This window comes from Toxorhynchites rutilus, chromosome 3, assembly GCF_029784135.1.
Source record: "Toxorhynchites rutilus septentrionalis strain SRP chromosome 3, ASM2978413v1, whole genome shotgun sequence".
NCBI classification, from domain to species: domain Eukaryota; kingdom Metazoa; phylum Arthropoda; class Insecta; order Diptera; family Culicidae; genus Toxorhynchites; species Toxorhynchites rutilus.
The window spans coordinates 328,495,551-328,522,875 of NC_073746.1; the positions used below are offsets into that span (position 1 = coordinate 328,495,551).

General features: G+C 36.1%; 1 protein-coding gene across 14 annotated transcripts in view; it reads left to right on the forward strand.

Annotated features, from left to right (window-relative positions):
* The window catches only part of LOC129778321 (uncharacterized protein CG43867), a 589,722-nt gene that overhangs the window by 438,945 nt on the left and 123,452 nt on the right, over nt 1–27,325 (forward strand). For 13 of the 14 annotated variants that reach the window (XM_055785172.1, XM_055785164.1, XM_055785169.1 and 10 more), the window contains one exon: nt 13,671–13,733. In XM_055785172.1, the coding sequence (XP_055641147.1) occupies nt 13,671–13,733 (63 nt within the window). Of the gene's footprint in view, nt 1–13,670; nt 13,734–19,832; nt 20,441–27,325 lie in introns of those variants that run through there. The other variant, XM_055785175.1, reaches the window with a different exon arrangement.

The window sequence follows — 27,325 nt, forward strand, 5'->3', positions numbered from 1 at the left end:
CTTATAAAAATTTGACACGAAATATAAAATGCATAAGGAATAATGTGACAATCTTAAGAAGGAGAACAATTTATGTGATAATGCAGTCATTCGAATCGAAAGAAGTTTCTTTTACTCACCCGGAAGAGGTGAAAGAATTGAATGATTTGTCCTGAAAAAAATCCGATATTACAAGAAAATTCTTGCTGGACTTATCAACTCCTTACTAGAAAACAACATTATACCGTCTGTATTTCGCGACATTCTCCAGAAACAGTTATGTGGGTCTGCCCCAACGCTCATGCCTCAACCCTCATCACTTTATCACTTTATGTGAAAGATATTGATTCATGTTTGGTAGAAAAATGAACCTATTGTACGGTATCTTCTTCGCAGCGTATTATTAATCTACTAACTTAAAGTTTCGTACAGGCCGCAAGCAGGCAACACTCTAACGCTCACTACTCTGCTGCTGTATTAGAAATCCCAGCTTGTTTGTAAACAGCTCCCGTTAGTGGTCAACATGCTGAAAACTTGCAAAAGCCTTCGCAAGATTCCTTCAATAACTCGTCTTCTTGGAAGGAATTTAGGCATCGAATTATGGCCGCAGAAAGTTGAAAGCAGTTTCTAGCTCTTTTTTTGTTAGATAAACAAGAATAATTTAAAAACGCGGAGAGTAAACTATTATTTAGTAAATGCAAATCGATTTTTCTTCATGAAAATCACACATAATCGATACGAGTTTGGGTTTGTTGAAAAGCCCCAAGTCTCTAGTTGCTAATACTACCATAAGGTGTTGAAATTATTAAAAATTTTATGTTTTTTAACGATTTTCCTCGAAGAAGAAGTATGATCATGGTTTGACCACCTCTGATCATGGTTTGCCCAAAAAAATTATCATGGATTGTCCGGTTATAAAAATCTCCATTTTTGAATGAAAACATTCGAATTCACAATTAGATGTTGCATTTATCATTGCTTGAGTTTACTGTCATCATATTGATTCATTCATAATTTAGGCTTTCTTCAGAATATTGCCTTTTCTTGGGCATTTTCTGTGTTGATTGTGTTGGGTGTTCACCTCAACACAATCAACACAGAAAAACCATACTTCTGCTATGCGCGAAGTACACCATAAACAAACATAAACAAACTGCAGCGCGCCAAGCGGTTGCCATAGAAATCATGTGGACAAAACAACATTATTGAATTGGACAACTCATGATCAGATTTGAGTTCATCGAAATGCGTCATTTTAATGGTTTAGCTATGTAAATCTGACACAAATGGTGTGCAAGCATGATGTTTACAATATTTATAAGTGTTGTAATGCAGAAAAGGTCTGAATACGTGCCAAATAAACATCTGGTGATCGATTAAAAGTTAGCTCGAATTAGGGGCGCATTGACACAAATAGAAGGTGTATTTTATAATCCTTTAAAACATGTGATTTCGTGAAAATATACTATCAAACTACTATAAATCATGTAAAAGACAATTTCATTTATATGTTTCGAAACATTCGAAGGCCTTATTTGACACAGGAGCGCTGAATTAGAGCATTCAAAAAAGACGGGTGGGTAATGTCGGTGACATAACCGGAGTGACGTAGGACTATACAAAGGGGACAGCTTTTGCTAAATATTTATTTTAAATATATTGTTTTATTTTCTTCTCCTACGTGAATACCTACTTATCTACCAGAAAAATGGATTAGTTTACTGTTTGCTCTTTATGAACATGTTGGGGGTTCTGAAAAGAACCTTTGGTGTTGTGTTTTTGCGTTTTTTTTTTTACAAACTTGATTCTTGATTTTTTTCTGAAGGCTTTGTACTTATTAAATGTTCAACGTCGGGCATCTTTCGGCGTATACACATATCGTACAATCAAAATGATGGCTGTGATAGGGAATGCATAGGTGGTCATCAGCTCGTTCACTATCATATATTTCACTATTGAGCACATTACTGTACCTTAAGCTGTGGTTTCGGAGACGAATGAATTGTAAGATTTGTAGTCTCCGCAAACAAAGTAAATAAAAATGAAAAAGAACTGAGGTTTTGGAGACGAACTCTACGATCTGTCGAGAAATAAACGAGCTATAAGCGTTCTGAAAAACCAACAGTAAATACAGGAACGGATGACCTTCGGATTAAAGTCCTTTAAAATAAGAACAGAGCAGCAGGAAATACATAGCTCATCATGTTGCTCCTTAGTTATTTCTCTATCAATGCAGATGTAACATCAGTCAAAGAAAGCAGTTCTTGCTACCGAGAAAATTCGTTAATGCCATCCTGCATACAATGTTTTGTAATTTGAAGCCACTTTTAATTCGGAAACCATACATGGGTTTGTGAAAACTGAATGATCAATTTAAAGGACCCCAACCACCAAAAAGTTCAAGAACAAGCATAAACAAAAAAAATCAGTTTATATTATATGTCATATTATGTCACTTTTGAATGCATTGGTATTGTGAAAAACTTTTAATAACTCTTCTTTGAAAGTTTTAATGGCCCTGAAAAGCGACGTGTTTTACGGTGGCTGGTTTTGCCACCAAAGCAGTCTGTATAAACAAACTTTTTCTTTCTTCTACCTGCTTCCGTTTTGCGAATGCGTTTGCCACTCGCTGCAACTGCCTGTTGTTGTCTTGATGTCCACCGAACCGAATGTGTTCTGTTCTGAATGCGGGTTTTCTTATCGTCGCGAGCAGCTTTACCAGCCAACTCGATCACTTCGGCGGCCGAAACTATATAACGCCGGCTAGGTGGACTGGTGCACTGGTACTAACGCGCTCGGCCTAGCTACCCTTGCGGGGAACTCCAGACCAACACGGTCGGGATTTTGCCAACACGAGCGGGATTTTGCACTTTTCCTCCTTTGCCTCCTTTGTCCAGACATGGCTGCTTGGATTGGTTTGTTGATGTGTTGTGATGCGAAGGTAAGGTAAGGTATTGTATTATAGAGACTTTAAACTTTTGCAGTTCATTCGTCTCTAGCCTTGAGAAAGGCCCTTTGAAAACTCTACTTTACTCCAGCGCTACCACCTCCACCCTCTTGCCTTGAGAAAGGCACTCGATTCCTCGCCGTCCAGCTCGTCCAGCAACGATGTTGTCCAGTCGGTGTCCACACAAAGAATGCCTGGTAGCAGAAGAAAAAAGTTTGTTCTTTATACAATCTGCTTTGGTGGCAAATCCAGAACAAGGCGTTGTCCAGTCGGTGTCCACGCAAGATGATGTTGTGATGTGAACTGATGTGGTGTACGGTTTGAATGAGAATGATCGTTACGGCAGCGGAGCGGGGATTTTTGAGCTGACTGGCTGGCTCGAGCATTACGCATGTGTGAGACTGCGACCAATGTTTCGTTCATTTTTTTTCTTTTTCCTTTCCAATCGTGCTTCATTTTATTTCGCTGCTGCTCTGGTTGCCCGTTTTGGTCGGTACGGTTTGAGGAGCACAAAATGGACCAATTAAAAATGGGCACATAGTGCATTTGGAAAATGCTTGATATTTCACAATTATTCAATTATTTATCTCAAGAAAAATTAAATGTTATTCGTTATGATAGATGCGTAGATATATTTCCTATCAATTGATGCAAAAACCTTTGCGATCTATTGAGAAATGCTCGAGCTATAAGCGTTCCAAATCTTGCATTTTTTCCTACTTGTTCAGTGCCTAGATTTCCATTTCACCCCCTATATCTTCCGGTTAGACGTAGTCCTACGTCAAAAGTGGGCAAACCATGATCATATTTTCGACTGGACAAACCAAGATCATTTACCCTAATTTAAAAATTTATAACAATAAAAAAAAATTTGAAAAAAAATCAGAATGTATTCATTTACGTTCCTGATTATATGATGTTTCAGCTTAAGTTTGAAAACATTGTTATTGGTTATTGATTTCAAATCATTGGGAAGTAAACTGAATTTTAATGGACCGTAGCTCATAATGCGCGTGAAACCCAAGTTTGTGTATGCTCTACTTCTTGTTAACTCATTTGCATTTCCCGTATTCGGAAGGTTCACTCGAGTTGAAAAATTTATGTTATGATGGAAATTACGATTATGCAATGTATTATGTACAAACATAATCGTTTGAGTATCACACAACCCTAAAATAGCAATAATTCTGTGGTGTAAACTAGTGTAGATCGGAATTGTCGGATATCGGAACGGTAGATTAAAGATTACTTTCACACATCTGTTCTGAAGGGTTTGGTTTTTTTTAGTTTTGATTTGGCAGCATGACCCCACACAACGATTAAATATTGGAGTATGGATTGAATACATGCGAAATAAAAACGCAGCAGCGCTTCTTTAGGCACAAAACAACGTACTCTTTTCATGAGACCACATAGAGTTGAAACTTTTCTCGATACATGATTTATATGAGTGTCCCATGAAAGACAAGAATCTAATGTAGCCCTAAATATTTCAAAGATGTGACCTTCTCAATTGACAAGTTCCTGACAGACGGATCGAGATGTTGACAGATTTTCTTGCGTGGCGAATGAAAAACCATATATTCTCTTTTAGTAAGGTTTAGTGTGAGATGATTACCACTAAAATATTCCATGAGAGCCGCCAGATCTGATTCCATATCAATAACAATGGATTCAACATTAGGACGAGGGTAAAATAAAGCTCGGTATACCATGAAGTTTTAAATTTCCTAAATCATTGATGAACATCAAAAAGAGTAAAGGACCTATGTTACTTCCTTGAGGAACTCCCATGCCAATTGGGCATAAGTCACTGCGAACACCATCAAACATAACGAATTGTTTTCGATCAGATAGGTAGCTTTTCATCAAATCATTAGCAACTCCTCTTATACCATATCTTTCAAGTTTTTTCAGCAAAATTTCATGATCTAAAGTGTCAAAAGCTTTTTTAAGATCGATAAATAAGCCACCTACGATCTTTTTTTTTTTGATCAATTTCACAGATCAGTTCATCAACGAGCTCGATAACAGCGGTCATTGTTCCACAGCCTTCTCGAAAACCATATTGATATTCGTACATAGCATTGTTTATACGCAAGAAGCTTACAAGCCGTGAAGTTAACAGCTTTTCCAAAATTTTGTTGAGAACAGGTAATGTTGAAATCGGTCGATAATTCGAAGGATCGCAGAAGTCTCCGGATTTAAACACTGGTGTAACTTTGGCGAGTTTCAAAGCATTTGGATAAATTCCAGTTACGATTATTTTATTTAAAAAATTTTAAATAATCTCAGAAAACTGATCTGTGCTTGTTTTTATCAGTTTAGCTGATTTGCAAGGTTTTGGGCAGGAACATTACCCAGTCCTTCAAGTACCTTAGAGTATGATTTGATTCAGTACATTGTGCAAGTGCATTGGCATATCCATTCATAAAAAAAATACCAAAAGTGGGTCAACTGTCTTCAGCACATGGCGGGGAGCTCATCCGAGAGATCTTATAACGCTTTATAAAACAACTATTCTGTCTATTCTAGGGTACGGCTCGTTCTGCTTTCTATCGACAGTTAAAAGTTGTGTTCTTGATTTGGAACGAACTCAATATTATTGCCTGAGTGTGGTTCTCGGCTTTATCAACTCCACACAAAACATGAGTCTCGAGGTTCTGGCAGGAGTAACACCTGTTCTGGATCGATTCTGGAAACGCCGCGGAACCGAAAACTTGTTTTTTTTTTCAAAAGTCATAAAATCAGGCTAATAGTTATGTAAATAGTAATACAAAAATATAAAAAAGATAATCGATTTTTTGGATAGATAATAACCAGCGATGGATAGTAATAACCAGCGATGGAGAAAGATTCACGGTCGGAATCCTGGCCTCTCTCCATCCATACAAGCTCTGCTTGCTGACCAAACTGCAATGTTCAACATGCCAAAAACAAATTTGAACTATGAATGACTCAAAAGGAACTAATTGCTTCCTTCTCTGTAATCCCCTCCGATCGAGAGATGAGATACAGAGATCCAGCCTCGCCACTAATTTGTCTCCAACCCGTAATAAACCAGCTGCCTCCATCGCAATTGAAACAGTATCGCTCTGTGCTTACTCGGTGTTTCGTCTTCTGCTATGCCGCTGAACTCACCCGTTTGTCACCGGTTTTAAGCTTTAACAGCAGCCAACCCAACGTTCGCTGGAGCCGACTTCATTAAATCATTTCCACTAATCTAGGGTCCTTACGCTCTCAGATTACCGGAACTAAATTCACTTTCCGCTCAGGCTCAAGTTCACAACACTAGCGACAAATACCCGAGGCTCCCTATGCAGAGAAGTTGAACTGCTGCCATCTAATCTCGTCTGGCGACGAGAGTGGATCGTGCGACTTTACTCTCGTCCCTATCTTTCTTCGTTTTTCTATACGACAAAAGCTAATGAGAACGAAATTTTAATTAGCACTAATTGCAGTCATCACCATTTGTTGGGCTTTCCATTTTTATCATAAATAATCCTCCTAGCAGAGAGAATCTCATCCGCTCACTCTCCATGGGAGGACTGAATCCATTATTTGATGCATTAGCTTGAGCGAATTTCTTCCAACGCAACCCTTGAGTCGTGTCATACCATTGCCCTACGACACATCGCTCGAGGAAAAATCTCCAGTCTGGTCTTCGGAAAACTCCCCCCACAAAACGGCACATCTTCACGGGTTCCATCACAATCCACAAACAAACAAAAAATCAAGAAAGCAAAAGCATCACCCTTTCGAACGACAAACTTCTGATGACAATGATGCCATTCAGTGTTCGTTCCTCGTTTTATCGCCTCTAAAATAGACCATATCTATAAATTTGACTAGCTCTTTGTCGCATTCCGTGTCTCCGCTTCGTGCAATGCATTTTATATGACGATGATGGCGGTGGTGGGAAGGATGGAGAAAAATCCGGTCAAAATCTAATCCTACGAATTGCACAAACATCGTCAAACACATCACAGAGCAGCAGCAGCACCCTGCGGCTCACCACCACCCACTTGTGATCACGTCCCATCAATCCATTCGAAATTTATGTTTATATCCTCGTTTGAGTCATTCGAGAGAGCACTCACTGGTTGTGTGACGATTGCTGGCTGTTTTATGGGACGGAATTTGTTTCCGTTGGTTCCGCCTTTTGGACTGCGACGATGAATAGCGGGAAAATATGGAAAAGCTCCTAGGACTACCACCGAGCGGAGAATGGCGAAACTAAAATCGATGGTTCGAGACCTGAATAAAACATAGAATCGGCTCTATCTGGTAGGGATGTTCCAAAAGTAAGTTGCATAGTAATATAATATTATCACGGAAAATTTTCACTCAGAATTTCGTTCGAAACACGTTTTATTGTGAACTAGCTGACCCGAATTAAATCGTGAGGAACGGACACCAAACCATTTTTATTTATATATATATACTAGCTGACCCGGCGAACTTCTTCCCACCCAAAATCGATTTTCTGATATGAATCGCAGAACGTTTCATTGATTAATCTTCTATAGAAATATAAATAATATGTTTCTCCATTAAATGGAGTACATGATATCCATACAGAAAAGTAAATTTTCGTTCATATTTCTTTATTTTCAAAGTGCGTTATTCCACCTGAGAATCCAAAGCCATTTTCGCTTCACACTTATGGAACACGAAGCTTTACTCCACAAACGAAAAATCCAATTCGACTAACAACGACGTCTTTGTGGAACAATGAGATCGTTTAATTTTCCAAATTTTCTCTCCATAACATTGATCCATGGGTAGACACGAATAAAACAAAATAAAGACGGCTCAATTCCGACGATTCCTCCCTCGGGTTTCGCGCTTAGCAACACACGAGGCGACCCATTTTCATTTATATATACATAACGATTTTTAAAGAAATACTGCGATAGCGAGGATTTTATTATTTTGAAACATTTCATAGATTCGACACAGTTTAATTTTTTTTTAAATAATTTGCCCGAAGTAGCTGTTCACATACCTCGAGGACAGAAAAAAGTTTTTTTTTCTTTCAAAATTCGCATCGACCATTTTGCATTTAGTGTCCGGATAACTTGAAAAGTGCTCGTGAGGTAAAAATACATCAGACAACACTCGACTCATTGAAGTTATCGTACATCATTGGGCTATAGTGGGTTCTTCAAGACAACAAAAATGTTTTGCTTAAATAAACAATTCTTCAATTTTCCTGCCAAGTTTGCCTGAGAAGTTATTTGTAACGCTCCTTAGTTTCTACCAATTTCCATTCATGTTATCTTAACTTCCCCCATTAAATTCCGTACTAAAACATCGCTTAACACTTACTTTGCCCAGAGCGATTCGGTCGAGATTCTTGCGGGGCCCAAATTCAACTGTCGATGCGCTAGTGAAATAAGCGGGCAACGATAATAATGAATTCGCGTTCAATTCATGACTACTTTTCTGTTGAATCCGAAAAACTTATGAAAATAAGTTTTCAGTTTTTCAGTTTTTTAAGTTTTTTATACAGTGTTGGAAATAATAATCAAAAATGAAATTCGACCGAACGTACTTGCTTTATATACTATATTCGATGGCGATGAATAACTACAAATTTATTGGATAATATGGAATATTCTGTTCAATCGATTGCGAAGATTCTGTGAATATATCATTCTGAGAACATATGTCACATTGGTGGGAAAATAATCGTCATAAACTACATCACATTTGACAACTTCGATTTACGCTTGGTTTTTTTCGTCCTTAAAATGTTCACCGGACGTCGTAATAGTAAATCTGAAAGCGAGGAAAGCAGTAACGACGAAACAGTGCGAAGCGTTAGATCAAAAGTTTCCAGTATTATCTCATCGAGTTCCGATTAGGATTCTGAGGAACTACACGCAAGAGAAGACCTGGACGATATGTTATAAGATCTTACTATAGTCGACATAAAGATATTGATTTTTCAACAGTACATTTAAAGTGTGATTTTTCATAAATGAGTATTTTCTACTAATTTCTATTGATGTGGGACAACCCTGCAGATAAACATACAAACATATTTACAGTAAGTAATGCTAAATAAAACCGTTTAAAAGTATAGTATAAAAACTATATTTTTATGTTTTCGATTTTTTTATTATTCTTCATAACCCATAATTACATTTAAGTGCCCATTCTATCAAATTCCGTTTAAAAATCCTATTCAAATTGAACGAGAAAAGTGTCACCCACACCTGGGTGACGGGGCCTCCCAGGAAATACACCCGTCACCCAGATTTGGGTGACGGGGCGATCAAGGTGTTAAAAGATTCGTACCGTTTATTTTACAGTAATTCTACCCCATCATGTTTTTGGCATTTTTTACACAATTTTGAAAACTAAGTTATTATGCACAGAAATGTCCATTTTGTATTATTCATCTCAAAATAACAAATCGACATACGACAGAGCTGTAAGGGATTCATTCCGTTCTACATGCACATGTTCATGCTCTACAATTTTGGTAGGTTGGCTTTTTTCTTGAGGGCTGTCTACATACCACGTGGCCAGAAAAAGCACGATTTTAAACTTCTCCCCTTGAACTTCCGTGGACATTTTTTCATTTTTCAATAAAAAAAAATCGAGAAAATAATTGTATTATTCAGATTTGTTTTATTTTATATTTTAGGTTTTTTTTATCAATAAAAACAAAAAAACAAATTCAAGTAGATAAATTCAGTGGAAAATTCTATTTCTAAAGGTAACGCAAAATTGCTTTGCTTTTTGGGCCTCTAATGTAAATCTGGCGTAATCTTTTTATAATCTTAAACAAATTATCTTTATGAGCTTTAGCATGATCGGTAGTCGCGGTTGTTTGCTATTCTTCATTTTTTCATGAACATAGTAGCATTTTGTATCGCTATTCCGTTTTAGTTTGCTTTGCCCCGCAAAAATTTGCATTATAATACTACCTTGGCGTTTATTTTACTATTGGGCAATTCCACGTCATTGCCTCGATCCTCTACAATATTTCGTACATACGAAATGAAAGTGGTCTAAAGTGTATTCAAAATACGATATTTGGCGATGTCATAATCAATTGTATTGTCATCGAACTTTTACAGCATGTCTGGAACACGTTCGAAAGCAAAAAGTATGCCTATCTCTCATTATCCTGTTTGTAAAATAGATAACGCATCAGAAGCAAAAAATTTAAATTAGTGGCTTTTATACAGTTTTCATTATTTTTTCCTCAAAAATGCATAAAAAACTTTAATGTGTCCATTACCCTAATCAATCTTCTCAAATTGATTCGGTTTTTGACACCGAACTTATATTTATTTAACTTTATCTGCACGCAGTTCTAAGCATTTACAAAAACGACGAAAGCTGCTCCTTTTATCAAAGTTCAAATTCAAAGCACAACGCATGTCATTTTTAGCCTTTTATCGTATTATCCGCGATTTACCGTATGGGCTGTTGCCTTGCCACTCTATTCCGCGGATAATCGGGGTTCTACTGTAGATCAATTTTCAAATGGAAACCTATTCAGAACAAAGGGCCTGGCCGGGTAAGGGAGTAAAAAGTGCCCCCAAACCAAATCACTAGCTGTATGGCAAATATAGTAAAGGATATTAAATAAGAAATTTTGGTGGTTTATTTGAACCCCTATGTGGTTTGACGTAGGATCTATAGTGAAAAACGTACTTTTCGTTAATTTCACGCCATCCTCAAAAGATCCGAGATAAAAATTTGAAAAAAAATACTGAATGTGCATCTTACTACGATGTATCAAAAAAAATTATCAAAAAAAAATTTCATCAAAAATTTTAGTACTAAAAAAAATAATGAAATCTTGAAAATTTTTTTTTTGGGATTTAGAGATTCAGTACTACTCTAATTCATATTTTAATGTGTTTCTACGGCTTTTCTAGATATGTGTGATTTTTTTCAGATTTTTTTCAGTGTTGCGCGGTATCAAAAAATTTTTTTTTTATGTTTCCAAAGAGTGGTTAGGTAAGGGAGTAAAAAGTGCCCCCAAACCAAATCACTAGCTGTATGGCAAATATTGTAAAGGATATTAAATAAGAAATTTTGGCGGTTTATTTGAACCCCTATGTGGTTTGACGTAGGATCTATAGTGACAAACGTACTTTTTCGTGCATTTCACGCCATCCTCAATAGATCCGAGATAAAAATTTGAAAAAAATACTGAATGTGCATCTTACCACGGTGTATCAAGAAAAATTATCAAAAAAATAATTCATCAAAAATTTTAGTATTAAAAAAAAATTATGAAAATTTGAAAATTTTTTTTTGGGATTTAGAGATTCAATACTACTCTAATTCATATTTAAATGTGCTCTTACGGCTTTTCTAGATTGATAAATATCGTCAAGCTGTTTTTTTTTAAATATCTAATAATAAAAATAAAATAATAAAAAAGAAAAATACACAGTACAAAAAAATGTTATAGATTTTCTGGCATTTCGAAATTTTGAAAAAAAATATAACTTTGAGACCACAAATTCGATTTGTTTTTTTATTTTAATCTTTCAATTGAAAACCACGAATACAATAAAATAATCGATTTCAAAAAAATAAAAATAATAATGCAGACGATGAAGAAAATTATTTTGTGTCACACAATGCTCTTAAAAATTCAGGAAAAATTACGCCACATGTAGAAAAAAGACACATACGAACGCATTTAAATAAAAATTTGAGCAGGAGTGGGTCTCAAAGTTATATTTTTTTTTTCAAAATTTCGAAATGCCAGAAAATCTATAACATTTTTTTGTACTGTGTATTTTTTTTCATTTTATTTTTAGTATTAGATATTTGAAAAAAAAAACAGTTTGAAGATATTTATAAATCTAGAAAAGCCGTAAGAGTACATTTGAATATGAATTAGAGTAGTACTGAATCTCTAAATCCAAAAAAAAAATTTTCAAAATTTTAATATTTTTTTAGTACAAAAATTTTTGATGAAATTTTTTTTGATAATTTTTCTTGATACACCATGGTAGGATGTACATTCAGTATTTTTTTCAAATTTTTATCTCAGATCTATTGAGGATGGCGTGAAATAAACGAAAAAGTACGTTTGTCACTATAGATCCTACGTCAAACCACATAGGGGTTCAAATAAACCGCCAAAATTTCTTATTTAATATCCTTTACAATATTTGCCATACAGCTAGTGATTTGGTTTGGGGGCACTTTTTACTCCCTTACCTAACCACTCTTTGGAAACATAAAAAAAAAATTTTTTGATACCGCGCAACACTGAAAAAAATCTGAAAAAAATCACACATATCTAGAAAAGCCGTAGAAACACATTAAAATATGAATTAGAGTAGTACTGAATCTCTAAATCCCAAAAAAAAAATTTTCAAGATTTCATTATTTTTTTTAGTACTAAAATTTTTGATGAAATTTTTTTTTGATAATTTTTTTTGATACATCGTAGTAAGATGCACATTCAGTATTTTTTTCAAATTTTTATCTCGGATCTTTTGAGGATGGCGTGAAATTAACGAAAAGTACGTTTTTCACTATAGATCCTACGTCAAACCAGATAGGGGTTCAAATAAACCGCCAAAATTTCTTATTTAATATCCTTTACAATATTTGCCATACGGCTAGTGATTTGGTTTGGGGGCACTTTTTACTTCCTTACCCGGCCAGGCCCTTTCAAATGTGCATAGTTTGAAACTATAAATTGTTTTAATTTTGTAACAGTTGATTTCATGATACGCGTAGAATTTCCACTCTAAGAGATCCTTGATAGGTTATCTAATATCCCATATTTAGTGCTAGGGAAACTTGTAATGGAATAAATTTAAGAATGTCGACTTGGCTACGGTTACACATTAGATAGGAAAACATAGAAAAATTTTATTGCACGATAACTAAGAAAAAAAACAAATTATTTTGTTCGATCGAAGCGAGGGGAAGCAATGTAACCTCATCAAAACAATTCCATGTAGTTGCATACGATTGCATACGATTTATACGGCCACATTTTGCACAAAATCGTACCCAATGAAACTGTTACAATACGTAAACTAAGTTTTAGCATACCTAGATGAAGAAACTGCCAATCAGCGGGTTGTACAAAAGAACAATTCTACGCCAAATTAACCAACCATTTTATAAAACGTTGGAACCATCAATTTTACAATATCCTCTACTATCAATGGAAAAAAGCTCGATCGTTAACAACTGCTTTAAAAATACACTACATTCAATGAAAATGAAATCAATTATATGAGAAAAAATGGATGTTCGACCGCTATCAGACACCTAAACCCTTTTATTGATAAATACAAAGTACGGCAAGTGTGAACGGAAATGGTCAAAATGGAAAGAAGATTCAATTTAATTCAGAATTTAGATGGGAATACATTGTATTCGAATATTTATGTAACGTGTCCTCGTGGACATTTTTCTACCCCTACTCTCCCTCACCGTGGACAAACGTGGACAATCTCGTAATACGTAATGCTACAATTATGAATGCTACGATTATGGGTTGCGTTGCAGAGAACGTATTGAAATAATAAAATTCGAATTATATACGACATACCGATGACATCCCTACTGCAAACGGCAATCCAAGACACGCACCTATTTTCGCATTCGATGTTTTCCACCCTTCGCCAGGCGTCGTCTTCCAATCATATTTTCTATGCTGCGGCAATGTATAGCATAATAACAATTTCAAATAATCACCGTTCTTACCAAGTCCCCCTTCTCACTTCACTTGCAGCTTTCCGAGCTCGAGCAGAGGGTCATCGAAGCCGAGGAACGGGCCGAAGAAGCCGAAGATAAGGTAAGCATTGTATATCGCAAGCAAAAAAAATCACAAAAGAATCCCGTGGGAAGGGGGAAGCCAACCCAAAATGCTGAGTAGGGAAATCAAACATCGGAAACAGATCACAGATTGATTGAATGCTGGGAAAAGTTTCCCTCCGCTTCAGTGGCGGTTGAAATGCGTTGAAAAGAGACGATTTTTTCTTCGGGAAAGAGGGAACACAAGTAAATCGCTGTTTGTAAAAATCAATAATAAAATATCAAATCAACGTGAGTGAAATCTGGCGATAAGGTAAATGCTATTCGCGAAGGGTGATTGAAATGACTCTTTTTCGGCATTGAAGTATTTCCTTTCCCTTCGCGCTGGGTCGAATTGGGATAATTTACTGCAATTAATGATTCCGTGGAGCGGTGATGTAAAGCACGCAATAATAAAATGCATCTCGTCCCGTTTCGCCATTGTTAGATACACCCCTATCGGCAAAATGACTAGGGTTGATTTGGTCGACAGCATAGCTAAGTTTGTTCTTCCTTTTATTTTCACATGCTTTCTCATCCTAGCTTAACAAATGGATCTTCCCACAAGGTCTCGTGCTATCTTCGTTTGAGGATTTTAGAAGAGAATCCTGCGTCAGGCAGATGATGACAATAGATGAATATCAGGTTCAGTGGAAAATTTTGAATAATTAAAGAAGAAATCGGAGTCACTATTCTGTTGTTATTTGATGACAATATATTCGCGCATATTGATTCACGATATGTGATATTGGTGGCTAAGAATAGAGCTTTTGATTCACTTCACAGTATTTATTTTTCATAGAATGAATCTCTGACTGATTTGAATAACAATTTTTCTTACTGCGTTTTAGAAAAAAATAGTCGAAGAAAACAAATGCATTCTATTCATATAAAAAAAACCATTTCGATATCTCTATAAATAAAAATGATTTGGTATCCGTTCCTCACGATTCAACTCAAGAACGGAGCAACGGATTTAACAACCAGTATCAGGATTGATGCATCTTAGTCTGCGTTAGGTTTATATGGTAAAAAAGTTATGAAAACCATTCGAAAAGTTGGAAAAATTGAAAGTCATTTTTTAGCAAATTTGATAACTTTATTTGAACGGTCAGTATCAGGTTTAAAGTTATAAAAACCATTCGGAAAGATGGAAAATTGAAAAATAATTTTTTAGCAAATTTCGTATATCTATATAAATAAAAATGAATTGGTGTCCGTTCCTTACGATGTAACTCGAGAACCTAGCAACGGTTCTTACAACATTTAACACCATATTGCTCAAAGAAATTATAATTGTTTGTTTGGAGCAATTTTTTTTAAGTACGTTCACCCTGAGTACTCTGTATTCATCAATAAACAGACTGTGTTGCCTGAGAGTTCTGCCCGGTCAAACATCCATAATTTTTCTTTTGGCTGAACTTGTATATTCTTCTTCTTCTTCAATGGCACTAACGTTCCTAGAGGAACTTCGCCGTCTCAACGTAGTATTACTTGCGTCATTTTTATTAGTACTTAGTTAAGATTTCTATGCCAAATAACACGCTTTGAATGCATTCTGAGTGGCAAGCTCTAGAATACGCGTGATCACAGTGCAAGTCGGAGGAAATTTCTTTGACGAAAAATTCCCCCGACCAGAACGGGAATCGAACCCGAACACCCGGCATGTTAGTTATGACGCTAACCACTCGGCCACGGGTGCACCTGAACTTGTATATGTATATTCTGAAAAAATCGTACATGAACTGAGATCGATCAATTTATTCCAATCGGTAATGGAGGACCATGAATTCTGTCAGGATAAAGACACGAGGAATGTTGTAATTTTTGTAGTATTAAAAACCATTACGTATGTACGGGTTTCGATTCAGGGGGGTCCCAAGGTTTTCCGAAAATTTAAATGAACAACAAATTGTTCCATGGGTGCAAGGGCGGTATCTCTGGAGATCTGTTTCTTTCAATGATGTTTTTCCTTATTGATATCTGATAATTTTTGTAATACGCTTCTTGTGGGTTGTCTGGAAAGTTCATGCTGTTACTGATGGCAATTAAATTACGGCACTTATCAAGATTAATCCTCGGCACACGACACAATAATTAGTAGATTCGCTACAGATGTCTAAAATCGCTAATGAGCACCTGGGTAAGGATGGGCACGAAAAACGTTACAATGTATGGACTATATATCATCCCACATTTCCGATCGGATTTGACATATCGCATACCGAACGAGATCAAATTTTGCATCCTGCAATCCGAGTTATTACTTGCATTATATTTTTTAGTAGTACTTAGTTGAAATTTCTATGCCTACGCCTTGAATGCATTCTGAAGTGGCAAGCTCTAGAATACGCGTGACCTCAGTGCAAATCGAAAGAAATTTCTTTGACGAAAACCCCCCCGGCCAGAACGAGAATTGAACTCGAACGCCCGATATGATAATGTGTGACGCTAACCACTCGGCCACGGAAGAACGAAAATACGAATTATGAAGGGTAAATCATTAACAACTCGATGAATTTCAAAAAGTACTGCTCCCAGCTGAACATGTTAAAAGCAACGATCTAGATGGCATCAAGGGCTTCGAATAAATGTATGTCTATAAAAATTATGTTTTCGATTTTTTCCTTAGAATCGGCACGAATTATTCCAGACAATATTCAGCATGATTTAAGAATTAGGGCTTATAATTAGGTTAACGGAATCATCGATTACGATGATACTACAGATGCTAGATTTTGACTAGGTTCATTACAGACACCATCCATTACCGAACCTGTAAAAGCGAATATCATTGATGAGAAAATATTTCGCAATGTCGCGACATCCGTATATTGAGACATATTACTTTTTATTTCAATATATTGGCAGGCTTGAAGCAAATTAACATTTAAAAAAAATGAATAAAAAAGGTGACTTGGTGTTACTTGATTACATGAAACACGTAATGCTGACTCCAACTTAACTACTATGATCTTTGATCATTATAATATAAAATCATGATTGAATATAATTTTCCTTTAAGACTTTTCACCAGTCGAAAACTATTATAATTTACATTTACATAGAATACACATTTGATACGGAAAAGTAAATTTTAATTAATAATTTTTATTTTCAAAGTGTGTTTTATTCACCAATCTATTGTCATTATCCCTTCCCAAAAAGGGAGCACAAAATTTGATGCAGTCAACGCGAATAGTAAACTAATGTTACTAAGTTTTTCGAAAAGTCATAACTTTTGAACTGCTGTACCGATTCAGATGATTGACATACCAAATTAAAGCACTTTAGCTAGACTTCTTTGCAAAAATACCAGAGTATCGAATAAAATGGATCTAGTTGCATAGATTCAGTATAGTCACATAGAAATATTGAACGAAAACTAAAAACATGTTCCCAGCAAACATTAAATCGTATAATTTTGCACGTGCCAAGTCCTACAAGAAATCCGAATAAATCATAATCGCATATAATATCAATCAAAGTATGTATCGTGTATATTTGAATCGCATAAAATGTAAAAAGTCGATTTTATATACCATTATCAAATTAAGTCGCAATTCGGTATTATAAACATCATTTTTATGATGTACATTGTCGTAAAATATATTCAATACGCATCATATGCGTATATTACGCTGATGCAGTTTGTGAGAACATATTGCATCATATTGAATGGTAATGAAATGCTGATGCACTCGAAAGTTTTAACCGCTGTTGAATTAAATTTCAGATAGCCGCGCGAGATAGCTGGTGGATGATAATCCAGACGACCGGAGTTCGAACCCACATCGGAGCAATTTCCACCAAACATCAATATGTGCCATTTTAAACATTCATATTCCGCTCCCAACACAAGTCAATCAAACAATTATTATTTCTATAAACATAAATACTCATATATAAAAATGGCGATTCGCGAGGTTATAATAAACATTCCACGAACATATTTTGCGCCATTTGTTTTTTTTTCTATGTCTGTAATAAATCGTATATGAGTATGGCGAAAGTCGTATTTGGTGCTTTGACAATTCATGAATATATTCATATTAGATCGCAATTAAATTTCAACATAATCGCTATTATAGCCGTTCAAAGTTACATATTCATCCAAACAAAATCGGTAAGCATTTGCCGTGTATGTATATGGCCTCCACTTTTGCATGCATATGCCAATTAGGCGCATTATATGCCAACCAAATTTTAGGGCATATGATGTTATATATACGCTTGATATGCGATGTAATGTTTGCTGGGTTATGTTTGAAAAATCACTTAAAATCACTTAAAAACGAAAAAGAACACATTACTGATTTTGGGATATGTCATGTAAAAAAGCTCAGCTCTCAAATAAATATATAGAAAAATACAGCGCCTTCGGACCCGTGAACCATTTAAACTATAAAAAGCAGATACAATCAATAATCACGAATCAGTTCAGTTAACTCTAAAAAACAATAACTAAAAAAAAAACAAACAGAAAACAACTCTGATTTTGAGATATTTTATGTAAAAAAAAATATAAAAAATATAGCGCCTTTGGTCCCGAGACCATGAAAACCATAAAAAACGAATACAATCAATAATGACGCAAACAAAATTAAAATTTTCTGCAACTGGAGGCTTTAATTTGATATGTCGATCATTAGAATCGGTCCAGTAGTTCAAAAGTTATGAATTTTTGAAAATAATCATTTCAGGAAAAAAGTGAAAAAAAATATTTTTCGGACCACCCTAAAACGGAAATGTTCATCCTAACGAAAAAATTTAAAAAAATACGGGTCTAATTGTTTGCGATAAAGAACAAATCTACCACTCTTCACAAAAATCTGAGAACCACTATATCGGTTTGGCATGGAATGGCTGATATGCCAATGACTGTTTCAAACAAAGTGCTTGATTTCATTGTCTATTTCTTTAAAAACCTAAATAGTTAACCGGCTTTAATGAAAATATTCGAGAGTAGATTCACAAGTGATATTTTGATATGATCAGTTTAAAGTCAGAGGGGACCAAAAAAGTTTTAAAAATTTCGAGTTATTGATGGCATTTTGGTCAAGCATTACGTGAGCTACATATCACCCATATCATATTTGGAAAATCACGCGTACAGCAGGCGTAACAGCAGGTAACACCAAACTTCAAGCTCGTTTTTCCTGAAATCAGAAAAATGTCACATAGTCCGGTCTGACTTAAAACCGACCATATGGATATGGAGATAATGAGCTTACCGGACAATGTTGAAAAAAATCGAAGAATATGAAACAAACCGTTACTATGAATAAGGATATTATTTTTATCAATAAAAACATCTAATGGGAAACAAAAACAAGCTTGAAATGAAATTATATTAATCGAAAAGCATAATTTTTTTAATTTTTTTTCCAAAAGCTGGGTAAATGTCAACTTGCACAACAAAGGGAGGGGTATAAGGAATGTCCACGCTTGTCCACGGAGGGGGAGGGGGGTATCTGAAACCATGATTTTTCTGTCCACTTGGTATGTGGACAGTCCCTAATTGAATAATGTCTCTAAAACATTATCACAGAAACGTTTTTGTCAATAATTCCAAATTGAAACTCATCCCTATTTTCGCATCCCTGTGAGAATGCAGGACGAAATCCAACCCTAACGATTACACCGCCAGGTAGTCATTGGCTTCGTCGTGCCAGCCCTTAAACAGAACAACAACAAAAAATCGATTCCTCCTCACTTCACTGCGCTACCTTCTCTTTCCGAGCCTTGATTATGGAAACTCGCTCAGACGCCAATTTTCCTCTGCCCGACGGCTGTCGCCTGCCTTCTGCTCACCAAACGTCGTGTACGAGTTCGGTGGACTCACACACTTATTCTCCCACAAACAGTCACCACCACCCCCTCTTGCCATCCAGCAGTCAGCAGACGCATGAGCAATGGGAAAACACCACCGACTATCAAAAACGGGAGATCCTTTCTGCTGTCAAAATCCGCCATATTGGGAAAATGCTTTCCTTCGACACTCTGGCAATTGACTGTATGGGTTGCATCTCGTCCTCGCTGTTAGGATGTGTTGGTGAAACCAATGCAAATCGTCTTAAAAGTCGTCCACCACATGAACAAAAAATAACGCGTTTCCGAGCGAGAGTGTGTTACGCGAACTGTGCACAATTTCCCTTTTGTTGTTTGTAGATCCGTGATTTGTGTGTCGACGAGCGAGTAAATTATCGAATTACTATCCTCCCCCACCTTTGACTGGAAAGTCTTGACATTCGAAGGCTCGCTCCTCGCCTCCGGAAATAGTTTTCACGTGTTTCGTGTCGGCTCGATGAAGTTTCTCGTCCGCTGTGAAGTGTAGTGCTAGGGTTCGCGAAAGCCAGCTTCATCCCATCTCGATATCGTCGCAATCGTCGTCCCCTTCTGCGAACGAAAATAATAGCGAGCAGCCTCGACGGCGAAGGGTGTTTGTGTGGCAAGGAGTAACACGACACGGGAAAGTAAATTTTGGCAAGAATTGTGTGAAATATAGGTATCCAGCTTGTGCCCATTGTGATTGTGATGTGTTCAAAGGTTAATTCGATGGAATTTAATTCTATCGATTGGTGACGTGAGAAATGAATGAATCCTTGTCATCAGCCAGCTGATGGTGTTCCGATTCCGGAGGACTGTTGTGCATTGATGGAAAATCAACTACTTTCAGCTATGACCATCGATCGATAAGACGTTAAGGTATTTATTGAACATGAGAACCATATTTGCACAACGCTCGGGTTATCAATAAATCTTCATTAACCTTGACCTAAAAAAATGAACTCTATCGTGTTGCAGTGTGTGCTCTGATGACGACTGTCATCAGCCGAGCAGTAAACTCGACAACAAAATCGATATTACTCGCAAACCTCTTGCAGAGGACTCAAAATTTGACACTTCCCAAAGCGCATAAACCGTCGCAAAAGTTTTCCGACGGAAAACAATAACAATAACAGTAACCGTATTCTATTCCCACACATTAACCCTGTGGAAATGTCTTCCACATCATCAAACAAGAGTGCTTACATAACCTCAAAACACCACAGAAGCGAGACACATTACAGAACAACGGCCTCGTGAGACTGTCGACCTCAGAACAGGATCATCGGTCTGTTTTCAATGGGTTCCCTTAGCGTTCGTCCGAAATGGGAAAAAGAAGGGAAGGAAATCGACGTTATCAACAGAGCTGCCCGACAAATCTCAACCTAATGAGATACAAGCGCGCGAGGCTCTTCCGCCGCTGGCAGAACACGCGCCTAATCTTTGCCAAATCTTTCTGTCTGTTGTGCACCAGAACCCAGAAGCCAGAAACACTCCCTCCGGCAGGGAAAGTCCTTTTCGAAGTCCAATTAGTTAGCTCCTCCAATGGCAGGCAGGCAGCGGGCAGTGGAAATATCGATTTTCTGTCACAGAAAGCGGTTCCTTGTTCTTGCTTACTCTGCTTACTGCTGCGGACGGCTCTGTTGTTCCAGCAGCTGCACAGAAGGGATCGAAACACCCACCCCCGCGCGCGTCATAGGGCAACCCGACTTTTGTTGTTGTTGGGAATGAATGGAGGAGTTGCATTTGGACGGCAACGGCAACGGGATGATTGGGGTAGAAGTAGTACGAGAATAAAAAGACGTCGTGAACACGTGACAGGAAGAGATATTGGGTTTTCATTTTTCTCATTTGCTTCAAAATCATGGAAAACAGTTTTCTTTTGCCAGTGAAACATTTCAACATTGGATTATATTGATAAAAAAGATTTAACAACTGAAGTTAATTCAAAACTCTAAATATAAAATAGACAACTGAAGCTGTACAGGAAAATTTCGATATAACCGATTACTTTATTTTGTTGCAATTTGAGTATGGGTAGGTAGAAACCAACCTTTCTCATCATTTTTTTCCATACAGGGTGAATAGATAAATATCAAAAAATGAAAAAAATATATTGACAACAAAATCGATTTCATTTATCAAATCCAAGAAAAGTAAACAATTTTTCTCTGAGATTTTTTCACATCAAACAAACCAATTCATAGAAATGATAAACGGAAACATAACCCATTAATGACGTTATTAGACCACTTCTCAAATTTTTCCAACAGGAGGCGATCTGGCGTAATGGTAACATCCATACCTCTCACGCTAAAGATCACAAGTTCAATTCTTACTCCCGACATTCTTCCAGAAATGGAAGCAAAAGTGACGAACCAGCCAAAAGTGTTGAAAGTCACTATTATACAGAAAAATAAAAAGTTTTACCAAACGCAATGTCGCAAATGTATATCCAGTTTGTTAATTTCTTTCGCAACACTCTGCAGCCTTCCTTGAAAACTTATAAAATAAGACTCCATCTGTCGTTCGTAGTTCCTCTGCACTGTAATGTGGCGAGAATTTTTCGAGAACAAGAACGGCTTTAAGGATAACTGAATCGGGCTTCGAAAAAATGTATCATACGAGAAACGTTGTTCGATCGAAAAACCAGCTCTTGAAAAAATCTCGCATGGATTTTTGGATGCTTTGTCAAAGCAAGCAGATCGTTAAGGCTATCGAATCCTGATAATAGCTGAACTTTTCAATTAACATGAGCGCAAGCAAGTGCAAGAACCTATACTGAGAACACTTTAAACGACCTCTGTGAACCTGTGAGATTGACCGGATAGTTTAAATAATTGTTCATGAAAATGAATTCTGAACTGTATGTTCACACATTGAAAATGTGTACGTTATATCGAGATGAAATTTACGTTATATCGAAGTTCCCCTGATTAAGGTAAGACGGACAAGTTGAAAAGAACATCGACTGTATCTTTGGAAAAATTATATTTTTCAAAACCCAAATACGCTGTTTTAGCTCAATATACTGTTGAACAAGTTTTCAACAATTTATAGATGGTGGTGCGGATGAAACGGACATATGGTGAGGGTAAGGCGGGCAGGAGTGCTCCCTTGGCCGAGTGGTTAGCGTCATAACTAACATGCCGGGTGTTCGGGTTCGATTCCCGTTCTGGTCGGGGGAATTTTTCGTCAAAGAAATTTCCTCCGACTTGCACTGTGATCACGCGTATTCTAGAACTTGCCACTCAGAATGCATTCAAGGCGTGTTATTTGGCATAGAAATCTCAACTAAGTACTAATAAAAATGACGCAAGTAATACTACGTTGAGACGGCGAAGTTCCTCTAGGAACGTTAGTGCCATTGAAGAAGAAAGAAGAAGGCGGGCAGGAATTGTAATATGCAAACAAAAAAAACTGTTTACTGCTTTCTACGAGCATCGCGGTGTGATTCAGTAGAAGTTTCTTTCTAAAGACAAGATGCGTGGTGATCTCTCTCAATAACGTCATGTACAATAGCCTCTAATTCTTCGAGGTGTTCTTCTATGTATTTTCCCGCACAAAAAGCGAACTGTCTTGGATCTAGCAGCTTATTCGGCTCTAGGAAGGCCTTTAAGCGTCGATTCACTATCCTTTCTAGAACTATTCAGACAAAACTCAAATAGGTCGGAAATTATTTAGAATATTGATAGTTGTTGATGTTGATTTTTGTCTACATCCCATTAACTTATGTTTCTCAATCATCGACACGGTTAAGAAACGTTTTTCAGATGAACATTTCTTACCGTTTTTCGGAAATGCTCTACAACACGATAAAATTTGGTTGCAGTCTACAGTGGTATACTGTTATTCACTCTATAAGGAAGATTGTTCGACTGATAAACGATGTTTGAATCTGAGTAACTTTATATACATATACAAAGGTACCTTGAAGATACCTGACTTCATGTACAATCTAGGCATAACTTAAACAAGTTAATTATTTTTGTACCCATAACATCCAGTTGAATCAACGAGGTGCATTTGTGTTGTTGTGATTTCAATTCAACTTTGAAAACTGTTTATGTTTCGATTGTGCAACACGAATAATATGTTCAAAGTTTGTATTAAGATGTTTTTTTTTAATATCGCTACGTTTTGTATTAAGGCAGTATTCTAGTCTAGAAATGTGAAAAAAAATCATGTTTTTCCTTAATATTTCTGTTGTTTATGCATTCAAGAATACACCTTAGAAAGGACTTATCGAAAACCCTAATATTTACCGAGTTAGAGCCATTTTAGTGATGCGGTATCTAACCTGGTACGGCCATAACAATGAACTTCAAACGCGTTTTACTCGAAACTAGTTTTTTCAAACTTGCGTACACGACATCTCAAGTTCTACTGAACCCATTCATGTCGTATTTATATGGATACAATCTGCAGGCGTCTCGCTATCGCATGAACTTCTAAAATATGATATTTTTTAAGTTTCTCTATAAAAAAAAATCGGGAAACGTAAGAAAAAACCTTTTTGTACCGCATTTTTTTTCAAACGGCCGCCATTCTGTCAAAAAAGACTTGTCCGAGGTTCATGTGATAATGGCATCTTTACTGATTCAGAATCTGTTCGATTTTTTTGTTTCAGATAACCAGAAGAGCTGGAATTGTGTACGCCATGACACAACTTTTTTTTGTACCCTCTTACTCCGTTCAATTTTTGTTTTATTGTTAAAAGATAGATGAACAAGTAATGATATAATGGATCGTAAAAACATTCTTTGTTTTATTTTACGGAGCCCGAAAAAACGTCCGAAATTCGGGTCTCTACACTAGAATACCTCCTTAATCCACATGTCTTCAAACATATATTTTTACTATGTTGGAAATCATAAGCAAATTCATAAAGTTTCATGAACATGGCGGTATAACATGACAAACATATTAAGAGAGCCTATTTACTATAAAAAAGACAATAGGTTATAAATATTTTTTCAAATATCTCGAGAATGGCTGCATTTAGAAGAAGATTGATATTGATCTTTTTTGATTTAAATCACATCAGGATTCATATTTTGTGCCTAAATATGATAGTTAACATTCAAAAATTCGAAGTTTTGAAAATTCGTAAAAATCTATGTTCCACAAAATGCGTCGAAAATAGTTTTACCATCATGGACTTATTTTTTTAAATTTTCTACATGACTTCTATTTTATATGAAAAAATAAAAAAATAAAAAAATACATGTTTTTTTATATTGCAAATTAAAGTTTTTTCTGTGAATATAAAAAGAGTACCGTTTTGTCTCATATTCCGAACAGTCTCAAATTCCGAACACTTCATTGTTATATGTAAATTTACTACACTTCAATGTTATAAATAATTGAATAATGAAAGCCCTGACATTCTTTGAGGTATAGGCTACATTTTAACATCATTTACAGGCATTGGTTTAGCCTATAATTTAAAATATTAAACATTTGCAAAAAAAAAGTGACAGTCAAAACCAAAAATAAAACGCTTGCGTTAGCAAAGTGCGTAAAAACAAGCATCCTTATTTTTTTAGTTTTTGTAGTTCTTTCAATTTCTTTGTTTGCTTTTTTCCATGTTAAGTGCTAGAAAAGGTGAGAATCTACAATAAATGGATGAAAAAATGATATTTTATGCAGAAATATTCATTAAAATTAATATTGAAGTAGTGTTCGGAATTTGAATCAGGTTTCTTTGCATGATTCAAATTCCGAACACTTCATTTTAAATATAAATTTACCAAACTTTAATGTTATAAATAGTTGAATAATGAGAGCCGTGACATTCTTTGGGTTATAGGCTTCATTTTAACACCATTTACAGGTATCGATACAGCCTATAATTTATAATATTAGGCATTTGCAAAAAAAGTGACAGTTAAAACCAGTGATAAAATGTTTGCATTAGCAAATTCCGTCGAAAACAAGCATCGTGAAAATTTTGGATTTTTTTATTTTAATTGCTATTTATATGTTCGTTCGGTAAGAATCTCGTTACGAATCTACTATGAATTGTTAAAGAAAATCTTTTATGAAGAAATCTTATTAAAATTAACTTTAAAGTAGTGTTCGTTATTTGAATCAAGTTTCGACCCATGAATCGAATTAGGGTACAAGAACAATCCAATTCTGGTGCAACAGTATAAAAAGAACATTTGTTAACAAATGTTTGCGTGCTCTTTCCTTGCAAAACGCAGGTCGCAAACCAACGAGAGTAAAATAGATTTTCTTGGCCAGGTCTTCAACTAAAACCACAATAACAAAACCGGGGTCCTGAAGTAACAGAGCGAACTCGATTAATTTATTAAAATTTTTATATAACATATCCAAAAATCAGAAATGTGTTGTTTTTTGTTTTTGAATTATAATTTTTCAAAGTTAATCGTTGGACTAAAAGTCATGTTTCCCTTTTTTTTCCAAAAATTCATAACTTTTGAACTACCTAACAGATTTGGATAATCGACATACTAAATTTAAGGCAATGAGCTAGTGTTTTTGGAAAAAAATATTAAATTAGCCAAAAAAATGGAATCCTTCTCGCATAGAACTCGTCAAGTCGCATAGGAATATCGAACGAAGACTAAATCATGTTGACTTTGAAAAATAATAACTCAAAAATGATAAAAAAAACGTTGATTCTGATTGCTCTGATTTTTGGATATGTTATGTAAAAACTCCTCGCTTTCAAGAAAAAATATAAAAATATATAACGCCCTTGGTCCCGAAACCATGTAAACTAGAAAAAACGAACACAATCTATAATTACGAAAACCAAATCAAATTTTCTTGCGAATAGAATATTTTTCCACAGAAGACTAGCTTGTTCGCTTTAATTTGATATATCGATCATCTGAATCGGTCCAGAAGTTCAGAAGTTATGAATTTTCTAAACAAATGCATTTTGGCTGTTCGGAATTTGAGACAAAAGTGTTCGGAATATGAATCAGTGACATAAATGGTAGTCGGAATTTGAGACAAATGTGATTAATACAAAATACAAAATTTTCATTCGAATCAAAAATACTCATGTTTTGTCATTTGTCGATTTCATTTGGAATTGCTCTATTGAGAAGTCAGAAGTAGATAGAGTCCACCTGACGATGTCCATCCGTTGTCTTCATGTGTGACGTTGTGCAGCACCTCTCCTTTACAAACTCATGTTGGATATCTGATATGTGCAGGCGGACTGTGTTATACAAAACACTTTTGCAATACGGTGATTTTGAAATTCCACGGTAATTTTTGATAAAATGAGTGCCGACAGATTTATGCACGGGGGTAAGCCAAGCCGTCATCCGGGAAACGACCATTCTATCAAGGTTATAAAATACGACTGCACCTTTGGAAGCGCCAAGCTTCTTCAGGGCGCAAAATACATCGTGGTAAACAACGGTTGAAGACTTAAGACTTACTTAGATTTGTTATATTGAATACTCGTGGCCACACTTAGTGCAATAAAAATAACCACATAAAACGAATTATGATCCAATACTTATCCAATGTCCCAACGCCGACAAGTCCCATATTCAAATGTGATTCACGTCGTATTTTACTCTGGAAATTGCCATCGCCCACTGCACGTGAAACAGCTTACACCCTCGGAGGAGACACCGCCGCCGTCGTTTCTGGCGACGAACGACGTGTGTAACGTAATAAAGCCGCATAATCCGTCCAGTCTGGCTGGCGGCCAGGATCTGCCTACTCTCGCATCCGGCCACAGTGCTGTCGAATTCACCCGTTTTTCCCGCCACG